The following is a 19412-nucleotide window of genomic DNA, read 5'->3' on the forward strand; positions in this document are numbered from 1 at the left end:
TGTTTGTGTTGAGCAACTGCAGATGGTGGGCGGAGAGACCAGGACCCCGCCTTCTGCATCCTGCGTTCCGTATTGGCTGAAGGGCCGGCGGCCCTGGCGGCCCCGCGGTTGAGAGCATGGCCTCTCCAGGGGCCGGTAGGGCGCCGCCGGAGTTACCGGAGCGGAACTGCGGGTACCGCGAAGTCGAGTACTGGGATCAGCGCTACCAAGGCGCAGCCGATTCTGCCCCCTACGATTGGTTCGGGGACTTCTCCTCCTTCCATGCCCTCCTAGAGCCGGAGCTGCGGCCCGAGGACCGTATCCTTGTGCTAGGTGGGTAATCCCCGCGCGGCCCCGCCAGGTAGAGCTGGCAGGACCGGCGCCGCGTGGGCTTGGCCCGGTCCGCTTTCCTCCCGCCTGTCTACCCGTCTTGGAGGACGCCCGAGTTGGGACGCGAGATCCAGCTCCTTCAGAGTCCCGGCTGTATTTAGTCAAGGCAAACAGGAGTAAGAGATTGTAGGTCCCGGGGCCCTCTGGAGAAAGACAGTCCCTCAGGGTTTGAGCGTGGGGAGTACCCAAGACCCTGTCCGGACCCTCGGGAGGCAGGCAGCCTTGGGGACCGGATTGCTCGGAGGACCTAGTTCAAGTTCTAGCGCTAATTGACTTGTATAACTTAGGACAAGTCATGAACCCGTTCTGAGCTTTAGATTCAGTTCTAGAAATGGGACTGCGAGTTCACATCGGAGGCGGCACGCGCAGGCACCTCGAGAATAATGCCCAGCGCTTTTCTTTTTGCCCCTGGGCACTGGGAGCCAGAGTCACCTAGAGAGAGTCCTATCTGAAACTTGGTCCTATGCCTTAGAGAGTGAGAACAGCACCCTCTAAGGGTGGAGGGGAGATTGCCGCCCAGGGTGATGAGATTCCCCAAAGGGAAGACGTGCTGGAGGAAAGGTAGGTCTCTGGGGTGTTCGGCTGACCTCTTGAGGTTCTCTCCTACTGTCAACCTTGGAGGCGCTAGTAAAGTTTGAATGAGCAACAGGTTTTCTTCCAATTGTCTTTTTTACTTTGCTCTTTGTAAAAGCCTTTGTATGTTTAAGTGGTCTTTAATAAATAAAAAAGGTATATGTAACATATATGTAAGGTATAAATGACAAATCTAATGTGTGTGTCTATTCCCCTCAGTTTGAGAAATAGAACATTACTAGGGATAGAAAAAAAAGTATAATTTAGTGGTTAATAACTTGGCTGGGCGCGGTGGCTCACGCCATTAATCCCAGCACTTTGGGAGGCCAAGGCGGGCGGATCACCTGAGGTCGGGAGTTCGAGATCAGCCTGACCAACATGGAGAAACCCCATCTCTACTAAAAATACAAAAAATTAGTCGGGTGTGGTGGCGCATGCCTATAATCCCAACTACTTGGGAGGCTGAGGCAGGAAAATCACTTGAACCCGGGAGGCGGAAGTTTCGGTGAGCCAAGATCATGCCATTGCACTCCAGCCTGTGCAAGAAGAGCAAAACTCTGTCTCAAAAAAAAAAAAAAAAAAGAAAGAACTTGGACTCTGGGCTGGGCTCATGATTCACACTCATAATCCCAGCATTTTGGGAGGTCAAGGTGGAAGGATCACTTGATCGCAGGAGCTCAAGACCAGCCTGGGCAATATAGTGAGATCCCATCTCTACAAAAAATTTGGGCCAGAGCAGTGGCTTATGCTTGTAATCACAACACTTCGGGAGACCAAGGCAGGTGGAGCATTTGAGGTCAGGAGTTCAAGACAAGCCTGGCCAACATGGTGAAACCCTGTCTCTACTAAAAATACAAAAACCATCCAGGTGTGGTGGCACGTGCCTGTAATCCCAGGTACTTGGGAGGCTGAGGCAGGAGAATCACTTGAGCCCGGGAGGTGGAGGGTGCGGTGAGCTGAGATTGTACCATTCCACTCCAGCCTGGGTGACAGAGTGAGACCCTGTCTCAGAAAAAAAAAAAAAAAAATTAAAACTTAGCTGGGCATGGTGGCCTGTGCCCATAGTCCAACCTACTCAAGAGGCTGAGGCAGGAGGATCATTTGAGCCAGGAGATCCAGGCTGCAGTGAGCTATGATGGCTCCACTGGGCTCCAGCCTAGGCGACAGAATGAGACCCTGTCTCGAAACAAAGCAAAACAAAAAACAAACAAAAAAACACCTTGGACTCTAGAGGCAGTGAATTATGTTGGAATCTTGGCTCGGCTTATACTGGCTGTGTAATCTTGGACAAAATACTTGAATTTCTGTGCTTCCATTTTCTCAACCTTAAAAACATAAGCAGATTTATTAATTGGGCTTTAAGATGATTAAATGAGCATGAAAGATACCTAGAACAATGCCTGGCAAAATGAAAAGTATATTCAAGGTTCTCTGTGTGGTCCTCCTAAAACCCCTTCTTCCCACAAGTAAACACTTTCTTGAATCTGTGATTTTAAACCATTGCACTTATTTATAGATTTACCTTAGATCTATGTTTTCTCAAGCTTTAGTGTGTATCAAAATTACCTGGAGAGCTAGACTGCACTGTGAGATTCTAATTCCAGGGATGGTCTAATGTGGGTCTCAGGAATCTGTATGTTCAACAAGCTTCACAGCAGATTCTTATGCTGGTGATTGGCAGAGTAACACTGCCTTAAAATCTATTTGACTGTTTTTTCACCAAACTGATGCTTTAAAAAAAATCTGCTTGACTGGGAACTATCCTTTTCTGGATAGGAGGGGCAAGAAGTCTAAAAATCAAAAGGGGAATTTCTAGAATCCCCAAGATGTAAGACCAAGACCCACAACTTGGGGAATACTCTATGTTACATTCCACCTCAACAGACTTGAGTGCCTGATAAGAGCCAGAGAATGTCCTGGGCCCTTTCTAACTTACTTAATCTTTATGACAACCCCTAAAGGTAAGTCAAAAGTATTAAGAGACTTACTCCAGGTTAGGGGTCTGTAAACTTTTTTTGAAAATGGCCAAACAAGTAAATATTTTAGGCTTTGCAGGCTACATAGTCGCTTTTACAATGACTCGCTTCTGCTATTGTAGTGGAAAAGCAGCTACAGACAACACAAAAGTGAATGAAGGCTGGGCGGGGTGGCTCATGCCTGTAATCCCACCACTTTGGGAGGCCGAGACGGGCAGGTCACCTGGGGTCAGGAGTTCGAGAGCAGCCTGGCCAGCATGGTGAAACCCCATCTCTACTAAAAATATAAAAATCAGCCGGGTATGGTGACAGGCACCTGTAATCCCAGCTACTGCAGAGGCTGAGGCAAGAGAATTAATTGCTTGAACCAGGGAGGCGGAGGTTGCAGTGAGCCGAGATTGCGCCACTGCACTCCAGCCTGGGTGACAGGGTGAAACGCCCATCTCAAAAAAAAAAAAAAAGTGAATGAGAATAGCCATGTTTCAATATAACTTTATCTACCAAAACAGGTGGCAAGCTGCATTTGGCAACCCCTGCCACTCATTGTCTTAGATTGAGTTCCCCAGAAGCAAATCCTGAGATGAGGATTCATGTCCAAGTTATTTGTTAGGAATGTGCTCCCAGGAGAATTGGTAAGAGCTAGAGGGAACAGAGAAAGGGAAGAAGCAAAGTTTCCCTGAAGGTAGTTTCAGCCTGAAGAGTCACAGATGTACACCATTAGAAGCAAACACACACCAAAACCCAGGGATATAAAACTAAAAATCGGTAAAAAGACTCCCAGGGCATCTGGTCAGAACACTGACAGTGTCCACTACTGTCATGCAGCAAGGAAGTGGTGAAGTAAGGGTGCTTTGTGACACCACACAGATGGGAGTAGGGAGGCATCTGGAACTCTTAAAACTGGTAAAATGATTACATTGTGAATTATAGCCTAATGGCCATATTGATATAGCTAACAATGGAATGTCACCACTGAAGGTGAGTGGGCCTCTTGAAAACTGGGAGGCAGTTGAATACAGTGGTTTAAGAGCTCTGGCTCTGGAGCGATAGAGGCCTGGGTCCAAATTCTGGCTCTTCCACTGACTATGTGACCTTGAGAAAGTTTCTTACCACTTTCCTCAATTTTCCCATATAGAAAATGGGAATGGTAATAATAGTATCTTTTTTTTTTTTTTTTTAGATGGAGTCTCGTTCTGTTGCCCAGGCTGGAGTGCAGTGGTGCAATCTCAGCTCACTGCAAACTCCACCTCCTGGGTTCAAGCGATTCTCCTGTCTCAGCCTCCCGAGTAGCTGGGATTACAGGCGCCCACCACCACGCCTGGCTAATTTTTGTATTTTTAGTAGAAACGGGGTTTCACCATGTTGGCCAGGCTGATTTCCAACTTCTGACCTCAAGTGATCTGCCCATCTCGGCCTCCCGAAGTGCTGGGATTACAGGCATGAGCCACCATGCCCAGCCAATAGTATCCTTTATATGGCTCTACTGTGAAAGTAAACTGAAATAATTCTTATAAATGCGTAACATAGTACCTGGTGTTCAGTAACTATTAGCTATTATTATTTTTATTGAAAATGGGAATCAGAAAGGCAGTTTATCCAGGACTGTTCAGAGAACAGAGTACCCTGTTGGAAGACTCGTGTGTCTGGTCCCTATGGCTGAAACATCCTCAAAGCAAGTGAATGTATATGGATGGCTGGCCCCACTTTGCTGTTATTGAGCTTCTCCAATTTGCTATGCTTGCTTGACTTCATGCTCTGTAGGAATCTTCTTGTTTTTTTTAGAGACAGGGTATTGCTCTTTCCCCAGGCTGGAGTGCAGTGGTGTGATCTTGGCCCACTGCAGCCTCTTGAACTCCTATGCTTAAGCGATCCTTTGGAATCTTTTGATCATAATCAAAAATTAATCTGGAAGTGGCCGGGCGCGGTGGCTCATGCCTGTAATCCCAGCACTTCGAGAGGCTGAGGCAGGCGGATCACAAGGTCAGGAGATTGAGACCATCCTGGCTAACACGGTGAAACCCCGTCTCTACTAAAAAAAAAATACAAAAGAAATTAGCCGGGCGTGGTGATGGGCGCCTGTAGTCCCAGCTACTTGGGAGGCTGAGGCAGGAGTATGGCGTGGACCTGGGAGGCGGAGCTTGCAGTGAGCCAAGATCAAGACTCCGTCTCAAAAAAAAAAAAAATTAATTTGGAATCAATTTGACTTCCAATTTAGATTTCCTATAAAGGGAAAAGGGACTGACCAGAGGATTCAACTCCTGTTCCCATGATGGCTATTTTTCTTGTTAAAAATTAGTAAATTAGCATTCTGGCTTATATTTCAATCTTGGTGTTGAGTTAGGATCCACTCAGCTCTAGGCCCTCATGTGATGTATTCTTGGACATGGATCAATTCTCCAAGGCTCTACTTCCCTCAGGCCCCACTTTGGAAGGCAGTGGCTTTCCCAAGCCCCTTCTTAGTTGCTGGCCCCAAATCTCCGAGTCAACAGAATCAAAAGTCACTGCTTGTAAGCATGACTGCCCCAGTGGCCAGCTTTTGTTTCCCCTTCACCTTTGGTAAAGTTCTCTTGGAAGATGCCATCTTGTACTAAGGAGAACAAAGGAAGGAAATCTGGATTTGTCCACAGTTTGGCAGAGCTCTACAGGTATATGAGGTCAGGTGTGGGGGTAATGAAGGGATTGTGGGTCAGCAAACCCAGTGGGATTTCAACCTGGAACTAAGTCAGGTTCTGCCATCCTTACCCCCATCCCATGTGCTGTATCTATTGTGGCTTTTTGTGGCTTCAACTTTGGGAAGCACGTGTTGGGTTTTCCTAGGCAAGATAGTTTTCCTTGAGCCCTAGGGCTTGAAGAGAAACATGGGAAGGGGCAGCTGGGGAGCAAGCAGCCAGCTGCCTCTGGGTACATTGTCCAGGTGCCAAACCCTGATAGATTAGGGCTATCCCAGATCCTGTGATCCTCTTAGGGAGGCAAGTGGGGATTAAAGGAAATCTAATCCCAAGAGCTGAAGATCCCCAGTGGGGCTGTCAAGAGCTGTCACCCAGCCCCATTCTCAAGCTGGGACTGGCCATAGGAGGGCCTGGAAGAGGCCACTGGATCTTCTAAGGAAGTCATGCCCATTGGACTATAGATCCACATCCACTCCTCTCTCTTCTCCATCCTGACCCTACCCCCTTTGGGACTTCTTTCCAGGCACTTCCTACCAGAGTGTTGGGAAGTTGTCAAGACTCTGTTTTTCAAGACTTTGCTTGGTTGTCAGCTCTCCGGAAACTCTTGGCTGACTCACCTGAGGTGAGGTCCAGACCTTCCTGTGTGGTCTCACAGCCTGTCTCTATCGCAACACTCATCATGTTTTGCGGCAACTGTCTGATTACACATTTTTTCCTCCTACTGGAGCATGAGCTCCTTGAGGGCAGGGACTTTTATTCATGGGCAGAGCCTAATATGTAGTGCTCAATACATATATTAAGAATTGCGGCCAGGTGTGGTGGCTCATGCCTATAATTCTAGCACTTCGGGAGGCCAAGGCAGGTGGATCACCTGAGGTCAGGACCAGCCTGACCAACATGGTGAAACCCCGTCTCTACTAAAATACAAAATTAGCTGGGCGTGGTGGTGCATGCCTGTAGTCCCAGCTACTCAGGAGGTTGAGGCAGGAGAATTACTTGAACCCGGGAGGCGGAGGTTGCAGTGAGCCAAGATCGTGCCTCTGCACTCCAGCCTGGGCAACGGGAGTGAAACTCCATCTCAAAAAAAAAAAGAAAAAGAAAGAAAAGAAAAAAAGAATTGCAAGGAATTAGTCAGCTCCACTGTGTGTCCCCACCGAGTTTCCCCTTCACTTGTTAATTCTGTTTTGGAAAACAAAGTAGAATAACCCCTAACATGAGGTCTTCCCAGGGTTGATATCTTCTAAGGTTTTCTAAGAGGTTGGGGATTAGGATAATACTAATTTTTATCATTATTATGCTACTAATAATATTATGGTCCTAATGATACCAGTATTATCCCCATTTTGAATTTGAGGAAACTGAGGCTCAAAGAGTTGAATGATTTGCCGTGGCTGTGTGACTAGGAATATCAGAATCCAAATCTCTGAACTCCTAACTTTAGAGCTCCTTCAGCTACTCTACAGTTCTTAGTTCCTTTTCTTTTCTTTTTTTGAAACGGAGTTTCGCTCTTGTCACCCAGGCTAGAGTGCAATGGCACTATCTCGGCTCACCGCAACCTCCGCCTCCTGGGTTCAAGCAATTCTCCTGCCTCAGCCTCCCCAGTAGCTGGGATTACAGGCATGTGCCACCACGCCTGGCTAATTTTGTATTTTTAGTAGAGATGGGGTTTCTCCATGTTGGTCAGGCTGGTCTTGAACTTCTGACCTCAGGTGACCCACCCTCCTCGGCCTTCCAAAGTGCTGGGATTACAGGCTTGAACCATCGCGCCCGGCCCCTAGCTCTTAGTTCTTAAGTTTAATGCATCACATCCTGTATATGGCCTACGTATTATTATCTTCATTTTTCTGAATAGGAAATCCAAGTTTTAGCCAGGCGTGGTGGCATGTGCCTGTAATCCCAGCTCCTCAGAAGGCTGAGGCAGGAGAATCGCTTGAACCCGGGAGGCGGAGGTTGCAGTGAGCGGAGATTGCACCACTGTACTCCAGCCTGGGCGACCGAGTGAGACTTCATCTAAAAAAAAAAAAAAAAATTCTATGTTTCTAGTATTTAAACAACTTGTCCCAGCCCACACAGCTAGGAGTGATAGAGCCAGGGTTTGCACCCAGCCCTGTGCGATTCCAAGGCTTGTGCTTTTTCTGCACTCTGCCACCTCCTCTCAGTACTGGAGGGTTTGGATTGAGAGAAAACGGGGCCAAGAGTGGATGGATATTCAGGGGGAGGTGAGAACCAAAGCTAACGTAGCTCTTTTGCCACCCATCCCCTCCCACCCCAGGTTGTGGGAACAGTGCCCTGAGCTACGAGCTGTTCCTCGGAGGCTTCCCTGATGTGACCAGTGTGGACTACTCGTCAGTCGTGGTGGCTGCCATGCAGGCTCGCTATGCCCATGTGCCGCAGCTGCGCTGGGAGACCATGGATGTGCGGAAGCTGGACTTCCCCAGTGCTTCTTTTGATGTGGTGCTCGAGAAAGGCACGCTGGATGCCCTGCTGGCTGGGGAACGAGATCCCTGGACCGTGTCCTCTGAAGGTGTCCACACTGTGGACCAAGTGTTGAGTGAGGTAAGAGAGCAACAAGAGAGGAAGGCAGATCAATAGGTGGGGCTGCAGGGTTGAGGTTTCAGGGGACTGGAAGAAATCAGAAGCCAGAAGCATGTTTTGGAGCAAGTAGTGGGTCGCCCTCAGGAGTGTGGCTCTCTGAAGGAAGGGAAGGGTTAAGCGGGGTCGAGATTTAGAGGCGGCTGGAATAGTCAGGCTCACAAAGGCTGATGTGTGGTTACTGGGTTGCCATAGGGATGAGGTAGCAGCCAGGTTCCTGACAGGTGACAGAGACTGCCAAGGTGAGCAGTTATAGGAAAGTGGTGCCCCTATACCTGATATCACTTCTATACCCCTCCCTGAATAGAATATAGCCCTAATCCCAAGGAATGGCCAGAGGCAGAGAAAGTGGCTCACTCTTTGCCATGGAAAGCCTGAGCTACGGATATGGGATGGTTCCTGAGGTTTGACTGGGAGGGCATCTAGAACAGTACTGACCTTTGAGAACCTGAAGATCCACTTCTCACCAATGGCTTCTCTGTCTGCCTTGCAGGTGAGCCGCGTGCTGGTCCCTGGAGGCCGGTTCATCTCAATGACTTCTGCTGCCCCCCACTTTCGGACCAGACACTATGCCCAAGCCTCTTATGGCTGGTCCCTGAGGCATGCTACCTATGGCAGCGGTTTCCACTTCCATCTGTACCTCATGCACAAGGGCGGGGAGCTCAGTGTGGCCCAGCTGGCTCTGGGGGCCCAAATCCTCTCACCCCCCAGACCTCCCACCTCACCTTGCTTCCTTCAGGACTCAGATCATGAGGACTTCCTTAGTGCCATTCAGCTCTGAGGCCAGAGCATGGTCCTCCACCCTTCCTGCCATTCTGCCCTGGGCTCCTCAGGTAGTTGGAATTCCTGACTCAGGACTTGGGGTTGGGTCCAAGGTGCTTACATCCCAGGGGCCTCATGCCTAAGATAGAGGGTGGGAGCGAACCCACATGAACCAATACAGCCCAGCTCCAACTAGATCCAGATTCCAGGTTTCTTGCTTCTTTCTTGGGTTCCTCAGTTCTCTCCTGGATTCCCCAACCTCTGCCACCACACCAAACCACCAGTGATGCATCCCCTGGGGCAAAGCTCAGCACAACCCCTCTGCACACCAGCCAGCCTGGAGACCGTTGTCCCTGGGGCCTGTTACTGATCCTCATCTAGCCTTGATTTATCCACAGGAGACTGCAGGCTTTGAACCTAGACCACTTTATGTTTCTCACCCTAGCTCCATCCCCAACACTGGTGACCAGTCACGCCTGGGTTGTATCTCTACCCGAGGAGGCCACATCATAATGATGTTCCCAGGCCAGGCTGGCCTGTCTGTCTTACTTGGCAACCATCCCTCACCAGCAACATGCACCTGAGATTCCCAAGTACCTGCCCCCACTCCCATTTTGGCCTGGCTCCTGAGACCTAAGCAGCGGCCACACACACACAGGGAGGTCTGTGTTTATTCACACACTCCTGGTACAGTGAGGATGGAGGAACATTTACAAAGGGCACCCCTGGGTTGAGAACATCTCCGGGGCCACAGATGTCATCCAAACGTGCAGAGCAGTCCCCATTTGGGTTCCCAGGGGTAAGACGCAGGGGTCCAAGGTAAAATCGGATCTGGGCCCTTGGAAGGTGATGATACCTTGGGGAGAAGGGGTCTGCCAGAATGCCTCCTGGGGTCAGGCCTGGGCAGACTGGCCATGTGGTTGGTAACCGTGTCGGGGGCTTGTCTCACCCCAGCCTCAACACCCATCCTATCTGCCAGGCGCAGAAGAGCGTGGCCGAGACTGAGGGGAGGGCAGGAACCATGAGCAGAGCCAGTAAACAAAGAGTCGGATATAAAAATACAAATGTGCTGAGGAAGTCCCTTAGAAAGAGGCTGAGGCTAGGGTTACGCCAGACAGGGGTGGGGGTGAGGAACGGCCCGGAGGACTGGGCTCGGGTGGAAAGCTCATGCAAGTACGCAGCCAAACATCCCTGGCCGCGCGCGGTCCGACACCGGCGGCCGCCCGGTCTGCAGACCAGACTGGCCGGAGGGGGGCGGGGCAGGGGAGCCGTGCGGGAGGGGGCGGGCCGGGGGCTGGGGGCCGCGGGTCTCCGTGTCCGTTCCGGTGTGCGGGGTGGGGCTGCGGCCCGAGGTTTTAAAGTGCATGAGCGCGGCGGCGGGTTCCGGGCGGGTCCGCGCCGCCGCTACCGCGGCCGCCGTGGTGCTGAAGCGGACAGCTCCGGAGTGCCTGGCGGCGGCGGCGGCACGGCCCTGCAGCCCCCGCCCGCGGGCGCCTGGGCCGGGGCCGGGGGGCGCCGGCAGCCGCATCTCCGGCCCGCGCTCCTGGCCGCTGCGAGGCTGGGCCCGGAGCCCGCCGCCCGAGCCGGCGCGTCTACACTCCGGACGGCGGCTTCTCCCCCATCCCCTTCAGCACGTCGTCTATCCGGTCATCCTCGATCACCACTGCGCAGGGAGAAAGCGCGTCAGCTGCGCGGCCTCGGGGGGCGGCGGCGATGAGAATGAGCCCCGCGTCCTAGCGTCCCGCGCAGCTATTGCCCGTGGCCCAGCGACGCCCCTCGGAACCCTGTGCCGCGGTGTCCTCCCCGTCCGAACTCTTCTGGAGACCCAATCCGCCGCCAAGCCTAGGTCCCACAGACCCCCTCCCCTCCCGATGGCGGAACGCCCCTCTTCAAAGGCTCCAGCTATTCTCCCTCCCAGTGCGAGCCCTCCTGCCACCTGAGCCTTCCTCCGAGTTGATCAGAAACCTTTTGCTCACGGAATCCCCCTCTTCAACCCGCACTTCAACAGATCCCCCTCCTCAAATGGGGCTCAAACCGAGTATCCAGCTGGTCCAGCCCTCTCCTCCACCTGAGCCCTCTCGCCGCTGGAACCCCTCTTCCGATCCTGGCACCAACAGAGCTCCCCTCCCCATGCAAACAACCAAGACAAGCGGACCCCCGGCATCCTGCCCTCTCTTGTTAGACGCCCCTCTCGATCCGAAGGTTCTTCGTATTGTCCACCGACTCAGTATTTGATCCCAAAGAATCAGCCCGTTAACCCGTGTTCCCACTTCCGTGCAGCCCCAAATGCCCCGACCGGCCCCTCCCCCTCGCCCGGGTGCCAGGGCTCTGCTTCCAGAGGTGGCGAGCATCGAATCCGGGGCACCGTGTTCCCCGGAGAAGGGAAGAGGGGGACACACACTGCAGCGGGGACCCCCCCCTCCAGCCCGGGCCGGAGAGCGGCTGGTGTGCTGGTCTGCGGCAAGAGCTGCGGGCACTCGGCGGGGAACGGCAGCCTGGGGGCGCCCGGCGGAGGGTTTCTGGGTCAGGCGGCGACTCCGGGCCCGGGCCGCGTACCTCGCTTGGCTCGGCCGATCTGGCCCAGCTTGGGGGGTCGCTTGGCCTGGTTGCCCGCGAAGAAGGAGTTGGTGTCCTGCAGGCGGCAGCTGAAGGAGAGGTCGGAGCCCTCGGGGTCTGCGCCGAAGCGGCCCATCTTGTCTTCGCTGTAGGGCAGGATCTCGGACATGGCGGGCGCGGGGTGGGCGCGGGGTGGGCGCGGGGCGGGAGCGGGACTGCGGCGGGGCGCGGGCGGCGGGCTTGCTGCCTGACCGGCCCTACCTCAGCAGGGGAGCCGGCGGAAGGATGAAGTCATGCAGCATCCGGGGCTGAGGAGCCAAGCGGGGCCTCCTCCCCCGCGCCTCCGCCTCCCGGGCCGCTGGGCAGGCGGCGGCGGCGGCGGTGGCGGGGACCGGGCGGGGGCGGGGGCGGGGGCGGGGGGCGGGGGTGGCGGCGGCGGCGGCAAGAGCGGAATGACGATGAGCGCCCGACTGCGGCAGAGCACGGCGGGCGGGGCGCGGTGGAGGCGGGGCGGGTACTGGCCAGGGGAAAGAGGCGGGGCCGGGGGCAGGAGCGCGCCCAGCTACCCCGGGAACCGAGGCAGCTGGAGTGGGAGGTTCCTGCACTGTGGCGGGGAATGGCCGGCACATGGGTCTTGGAGAATAGTACCAGCCAACCCGGCCGGGACCTCGCGGGGAGGGGCGGGACCGAAGGGGGGTGGGATCGAGCCTGGTACTGGAGGAGCCTGGGGGAGGGTCTGACCCCTAGGCTGGGAGAGGCGTGAAAGGGGGACTGGAAGCAGGGGGGCAAAAGCTGGTCGGGCGCATTGGGGTGGGAAGGCGGCCGCAGGGCTGGCAATGGAAAGCGGGGAGCGGGAAATGCGCGGGGAGCAGACTCGGGTACAGGGTAACTGGGGAAGGCACGAACCCACAGCGCGGGAAGAGCTCGGGCCAGTGGGATGGTGCCCTCGCCGCTGACGCGCTCTTGTACTAGTTGCTCTGCTGGTCTTAAGTAGATCATCAGGGTCCGTGCGTCTCTGACTGCCCGTCTGTGTCTCTGTCTCCGCCTTTGTATGTGTCAGTCCATCTCTAAGTGTCTGTATCTCTCTGTCTCCGTGCCCCGTATCTCTTTCGCTGTGTTATGGCCTTTGTCTATGCCTGTCCCTTAAGTGTCTTTGCCTTTCTCTATCTATCTCCATTCTTGACTCCTGTATCTATGTGCCACAGTGTCTCCGTCTCCTGAATCTGGGTATTTCAGTCTCTCCTGGGAGGGGTCTATAGTAACTGGGCCGACGCGCGCGCACCAGGGCAGACACCCCCAGCCCTAGTCCGGTGGCTGGAGCCGAAATGCGGACTGGAAGAGCCCGTCGCTCCCTGCGGCTCCCCCAGCTCTGGAGTGGTGCTCTCGCAATGTAGGAGGAATGAATGGCGGCGTCGCGGGGGGCGCCCTGGCTGCGGGTGACGCGGGGAAGCTCGGAGCACCTGAGGACGCGGAACGCGCCAGTATGTGCCCTGAGGGAGTGCGGTAGAGATGGAGGGTGCCCCCTGCCCTCGTTGCTTTGGACCACGGGTGAGTTCTCGCCTCACCGACGGGAACATGCCCTCTTCTCCCCTTGCCTCCTGCCCCCACAACCCCCGCCCTGGCTGGCCGTCACCCGCGGCGTCACCTGTTTGCCAGCGCGCAGGAGCTCTGGCGCAATCACTGGCCTTGGGGAGGAGGGGGTGTCTCACATGCGGCGACAGTGACGGCAGCGCTGATAAGGGTAATGATCACTCTGCACGTTCATTCCACACTCCAGGCGGACGCGCTTTCCTTCCTTAATCTGGCCAAATCACCAAATCACACAGCTGGTGAGGCTGCCTTGTAGTGGGTCTCCTTGCAACACTTCCTCGCCAGGTGTTAATACCGGAGACACAGGGACAAACGCAGTGGTGGCTGCCCAGGGAACTGGATGGGGGGCGGGGCGGTATGCCACAGGATGCCTTGATGCCAGCCTCACTCAAGGGCCCAGGCCTGGGGGCCCATCACTGTGAAGCCCTCCTCTGCTCTGTCCTAGTCAGAGGGCCACAGCTGGAGGTGGAGCCCCAGCCTGGAGTGAGAGGAGCCCTGAAACTGGAAGGACAATAAAGGCAGAAGACTGGGGTCACTGGAAGAGAGTCCAGAAAATTCCATATCCACTGGAGGTTGTCCAGTAATGGGTTCCAATCCTGACTCCCACTTTCTCAGTGACCTTGAACTGAAGGACCCATAATCATGGTTTTAAAAAATTAATTCGTTTGTACTTAAAACATTTTAGGAGGCTGGGCGCAGTGGCTCATGCCTGCAATCCCAGCATTTTGGGAGGCCGAGGTGGGTGGATCACCTGAGGTCAGGAGTTCAAAACCAGCCTGATCAACAAGGCGAAATCCCGTCTCTACTAAAAATACAAAAAAAATTAGCCAGGTGTGGCACATACCTGCAGTCCCAGCTACTTGGGAGGCTGAGGCACAAGAACCGCTTGACCTAGGGTGGCAAAAGTGGCAGTTGGCAGACACTGGGCCGTTGCACTCCAGCCTGGGCGACAGAGCGAGGTGAGACTCCGTCTCAATAAAAGAAAGAAAGAAAAAGAGAGAAAGAGAGAGAGAGAAAGGAAGGAAGGAAAAAAATTTTAGGAAAATTAAGAAAATCACATAACATCTTTTTTTTTTTTTTTGACATAGAGTCTCGCTCTGTTGCCCAGGCTGGAGTGCAATGGCGCGATCTCGGCTTACCATAACCTCCACCTCCCAGGTTCAAGCGATTCTCCTGCCTCAGCCTCCCAAGTAGCTGGGACTACAGGCACATGCCACCATGCTTAGGTTTTTTTTTTTTTTTTTTTGAGACGGAGTCTCACTCTGTCGCCAGGCTGGAGTGCAGTGGCACCACCTCAGCTCACTGCAACCTCCTCCCCCTGGGTTCAAGCGATTCTCCTGCCTCAGCCTCCCGGGTAGCTGGGACTACAGGTGCTTGCCACCACTCCCAGGTAATTTTTGTATTTTTAGTAGAGACAGGGTTTCACCTTGTTGGCCAGGATGGTCTCGATCTCTTGACCTCGTGATCCGCCCGCTCGGCCTCCCAAAGTGTTGGGATTACAGGAGTGAGCCACTGCGCCCTGCCAATCTTTGTATTTTTAGTAGAGATGGGGTTTCACTATGTTGGCCAGGCTGGTCTCAAACTCCTGACTTCGTGATCTGCCCGCCTCGGCCTCCCAAAGTGCTGGGATTATAGGCGTGAGCCACCATACCCGGCCTTATAAATATATATATATATATATATATTTATCCTTCTAGTCTTTTTACCATCTTTCTGCATGATATGACACCTCTCTAAGCCCCATGTTCTAGTCTGAAGCATGGGGATGATAAAACCTACTTATTAAGGAAAGTTTTGCTGGGCACCATTCATGGCTCACACCTGTGAATTCCGCGACTCAGAAGGCTGAAGCAGAAGGATCGCTTGAAGCCAGGAGTTGCAGACCAGGCTGGACAACATAACTAGGCCCCATCTCTAAATATATAAGTAAATAAATAAGCAAGCTGGGTATGGTGGTACACACCTGTGGTCCCAGCTACTTACAAGGTTGTGGTAGAAGGATCACTTGAGCACAGGAGTTTGAGGCTGCAGTGAGCCATAATGGTGCCGCTGCACTCTGGCCTGGGTGACAGAGCAAGACCCTGACTCAAAAAAGAAAAGGACAGTTTTGTAGCTGAAACTGTCCCGGGGGTAAAGTGGGTTGTCTGAGGAGGTAGTGAGCTGCCCCTCACCTAAAGTGCCAAGGAAGAGGCATGAGGGTTCTTGCCAAGGATGAGATAAGAGCATTGTGTGAGGAATTGAAACAATTCTCCTTTCTCTCTGCACAATGAGGGAGATTGGAGAAATGACAGTTTAATCCAGAATTCACTTGGTTACCTCCTTCTTAAATAATTATATTCCATCCCTGCTGTGCCTGCTGGATCATGGTTAAAGCAAAAGTCCCAAGTACAAACCTGTGGACTATTACAATATATAAGCTTCAGCTATGTTGTAAAAATGTGGGGATTTCTTTAAATTCTGCCCCTCTCTTTAAAATTCTCGTATTCTGCGTCCTTCCCATGAGAGGAAAATACATTTTCACACTAAAATGAAATAAAGCTTGTATAGAGTGCGTGACAGTGCGTTGAGTCTCTCAATTGGAAGTCCCTCAAACCTAGTATACTTACTCCACGTGCTCTACACAGATAACATGCTTTTTGACAATTGAGTATTAGTGACACTTTTAGTCAAGTGGAAACTGTAGACCCCTGTAGTGGATTGAATAGGGACTCCCACAACAATTCAATGTTCACCTGTAACCTCAAAGTGTGACTCAGGGCCAGGTGCAGTGGCTCATGCCTGTAATCCCAGCACTTTGGGAGGCCAAGGTGGGAGAATGACTTGAGCCTAGGAGTTCAAAACCAGCCTGGGCAATATAGTGAGACGCCATCTCTATTAAAAAAAAAAAGTAGTTACGCATGGTGGTGCATGCCTGTAGTCCCAGCTACTTGGGAGGCTGAGGTAGGAGGATAACTGGAGCACAGGAGCTAGTTGGCAGTGAGCTATGATTGTACCATGCTGCACTCTAGCCTGGGTGACAGAGCAAGACCCTGTCTAAAAAAAAAAAAGTGTGACCTTATTTGGAAATAGGGCTTTTGCAGATACAATTAGTTAAGATAAGGTACAGTCAAGCTAGATGGCTCATGCCTGTAATCCCAGCACTTTGGGAGGCCCAGGTGGGTGGATCACCTGGGGTCAGGAGTTCAAGACCAGCCTGGCCAAGATGAAGAAACCCGCATCTCTCCTAAAAATAGCCCAGATTGTGCCACTGCACTCCAGCCTCTGTGACAGAGTGAGATCCTGTCTCAAAAAATAAAATAAAATAAAATGTAGGCCAGGTGTGGTGGCTTACACCTGTAATCCCAGCACTTTGGGAGGCCGAGGTGAGCAGATCATGAGGTCAGGAGATCGAGACCATCCTGGCTAACATGGTGAAATCCCGTCTCTACTAAAAATACAAAAATTTAGCCGGGCATGGTGGCAGGCTCCTGTAGTCCCAGCTACTCAGGAGCCTGAGGCAGGAGAATGGCGTAGACTTGGGAGGCAGAGCTTGCAGTGAGCCGAGATTGCGCCACTGCACTCCAGCCTGGGTGACAGAGTGAGACTCCATCTCAAAAAAAAATACGTATGTATATATTTTTTTGGGGGCGTAGTATTTTTACTATCATTTCTCATGATCACGTTTCTCCTTCCTTAGACTCTCTCTGGGCCCTTTGGTCCTACCCTATCCACCTGATGGAAGCCCACATCATGAGGGTTATTTCCTGGGCCCATTCTATTTAAAAGAAACTGATAAATTACTATATCAGTCTGTTTTCACACCGCTGATAAATACATACCTGAGACTGGGTAATTTATACAGGAAAAAGAGTTTAATGGACTTACAGTTCCACGTGACTGGGGAGGCCTCACAATTATGGCAGAGGGCAAGGAGGAGCAAGTCATATCTTACACGGATGGCAGCAGGCAAAGCGAGAGAGCTTGTGCAGGAAAACTTTCTCTTATAGAACCATCAGATCTCATGAGACCCACCCACTATCACAAGAACAGCACAGGAAAGACCTGCCCCCATGATTCAATCACCTCCCACCAGGTCCCTCCCACAACACATGGGAATTCAAGATGAGATTTGGGTGGGGACACAGCCAAACTATATCAATTACCAAAAAAAGAATGAGAAAGATCTATGTGAACAGACATGGTAAAATCCTCAAGGCCTGCCAAAATGTCACCAAATAACAAGTTTAGAGTAGAATTTTACATATGTAGGAAAAGTACACATACACACACATATGTATACACACCTACATTCACATATATACATACAGTATATGTAGGAACATAAATGCACATAAAAGAAAGATCTGGGCAGGCTCAGTAGCTCACACCTTTAATCCCAGCACTTTGGGAGGCTGAGGCAGGTAGATTGCTTGGGCTCAGGAGTTTGAGACCAGCCTGGGAAACATGGAAAAACCCCATCTTTATTAAAAATACAAAAATTAGCCAGCATGGTGGTGAGCACATATATTTTCAGATACTCAGGAGGCGGGAAGATTGCTTAAGCCCAGGAAGTAGAAGACGTTGCAGTGAGCTGAGATTGCACCACTGCACTCTAGCATGGGTGACAGAGTGAGAACATGTCTCAAAAAAAAAAAAAAAAAAAGAAAGAAAGATTTGGAAAGATACATACCAAACTGCAAATGATGGTTATCTCTGAGGATGGTACCAGGATCCCAACAGAATGAATTTCATCTTTCATTCAATATAATTCTAGAGTATATTACATTTGCAATAAAAAGGTTTAAATATTTTACATTTTATTATTTAATTTTCTTTATTATTATTATTATTTTTGAGACAGGGTCTCCGTTCCATCACCCAAGTTGGAGTGCAGTAGCACGATCTTGGTTCACCGCAGCCTCAACTTCCATGGCTTAGGTGATCCTCCACCACACCTGGCTAATCTCTGTGTATTTTTAGTAGAGACAGGGTTTCACCATGTTGCCCAGGCTGGTCCTAAACTCCTGGGCTCAAGCAAACCTCCAGTCTTGGCCTCCCAAAATGCTAGGATTACAGGCATGAGCCACTGAGCCCAGCCTTGATATATTTTTTTAAAGGCTTAAAACCAGTGATATAGTACATTTATCAAACATTATACTCTAGCCCCAGACAAATTAGTTGCCTTTGAAAGGAAAATAGTGGGCCAGGTGCAGTGGATCACACCTGTAATCCCAGCACTTTGGGAGGCCGAGGCTGGTGGATCACCTGAGGTCAGGAGTTCAAGACCAGCCTGGCCAACATGGCGAAACCCCATATCTACTAAAAATACAAAAATTAGCCAGGTGTGGTGGCAGGCACTTGTAATCTCAGCTACTCTAGAGGCTGAGGCAGAAGAATCACTTGAGCCCAGGAGGCGGATGTTGTAGTGAGCCAAGATTGTGCCATTGCACTCCAGCCTGGGTGAAAAGAGTGAAACTCCGTCTCACACACAAAAAAGGAAAATAGTGTAGCAGTTAAGAACATGAAGCTTAGATTCAAATCCAGGCTCGGCCCTCTACCTGCTTGTAACTTTGGACAAGTTTTTTTTTTTTTTTTGAGACGGAGTCTCGCTCTGTCGCCCAGGCTGGAGTGCAGTGGCGCAATCTCGGCTCACTACAAGTTCCGCCTCCCGGGTTCACGCCATTCTCCTGCCTCAGCCTCTCCGAGTAGCTGGGACTACAGGCGCCCGCCACCACGCCCGGCTAATTTTTTTTGTATTTTTAGTAGAGACGGGGTTTCACCGTGGTCTCGATCTCCTGACCTCGTGATCCGCCCGCCTCAGCCTCCCAAAGTGCTGGGATTACAAGCGTGAGCCACCGTGCCCGGCTAACTTTGGACAAGTTATTAAGCTTCTCTGTGTCTTAGGTTCCTTGTCTCTAAAATATGGACAATGATATTGGTAGAACCTATCTTATAGGCTATCACAAGGATTAAATAAGTTAACATATATATAAACTGCTTAGGTAAATGTTGGACTATAGAAATGTTATTATTTGTTTGTTGTTTTTTTTTTTTTTTTTTTTTTTTTTTTTTTTTTTTGAGACGGAGTCTCGCTCTGTCGCCCAGGCTGGATTGCAGTGGCGCAATCTCGGCTCACTGCAAGCTCCGCCTCCTGGGTTCACGCCATTCTCCTGCCTCAGCCTCTCCGAGTAGCTGGGACTACAGGCGCCCGCCACCACGCCCGGCTAATTTTTTTTTGTATTTTTTAGTAGAGACGGGGTTTCACCGTGGTCTTGATCTCCTGACCTCGTGATCCGCCCGCCTCGGCCTCCCAAAGTGCTGGGATTACAAGCGTGAGCCACCGCGC

General features: G+C 51.8%; 3 protein-coding genes across 3 annotated transcripts; 1 reads left to right on the forward strand and 2 right to left on the reverse strand.

Annotated features, from left to right (window-relative positions):
* Nucleotides 1–4: 4 nt before the first annotated feature.
* Nucleotides 5–9138, forward strand: EEF1AKMT4 (EEF1A lysine methyltransferase 4). The gene is made up of 3 exons (XM_063621906.1): nt 5–312; nt 7860–8143; nt 8673–9138. The coding sequence occupies exons 1-3, from the start codon at nt 117–119 to the stop codon at nt 8958–8960; spliced, it is 768 nt and encodes a 255-aa protein (XP_063477976.1). The 5' UTR covers nt 5–116; the 3' UTR covers nt 8961–9138.
* A 456-nt stretch (nt 9139–9594) lies between these two features.
* CAMK2N2 (calcium/calmodulin dependent protein kinase II inhibitor 2) lies at nt 9595–11877 on the reverse strand. Its single transcript, XM_063621911.1, has 2 exons — nt 11498–11877; nt 9595–10604 (listed from the first exon to the last, which is right to left on the reverse strand). The coding sequence occupies exons 1-2, from the start codon at nt 11664–11666 to the stop codon at nt 10534–10536; spliced, it is 240 nt and encodes a 79-aa protein (XP_063477981.1). The 5' UTR covers nt 11667–11877; the 3' UTR covers nt 9595–10533.
* On the reverse strand, nt 11789–13425 carry LOC134733152 (uncharacterized). Its single transcript, XM_063621910.1, has 2 exons — nt 13143–13425; nt 11789–12542 (listed from the first exon to the last, which is right to left on the reverse strand). The coding sequence occupies exon 2, from the start codon at nt 12494–12496 to the stop codon at nt 11789–11791; it is 708 nt and encodes a 235-aa protein (XP_063477980.1). The 5' UTR covers nt 12497–12542; nt 13143–13425.
* Nucleotides 13426–19412: the final 5987 nt, after the last annotated feature.

This window comes from Symphalangus syndactylus, chromosome 17 (assembly GCF_028878055.3).
Source record: "Symphalangus syndactylus isolate Jambi chromosome 17, NHGRI_mSymSyn1-v2.1_pri, whole genome shotgun sequence".
NCBI lineage: Eukaryota > Metazoa > Chordata > Mammalia > Primates > Hylobatidae > Symphalangus > Symphalangus syndactylus.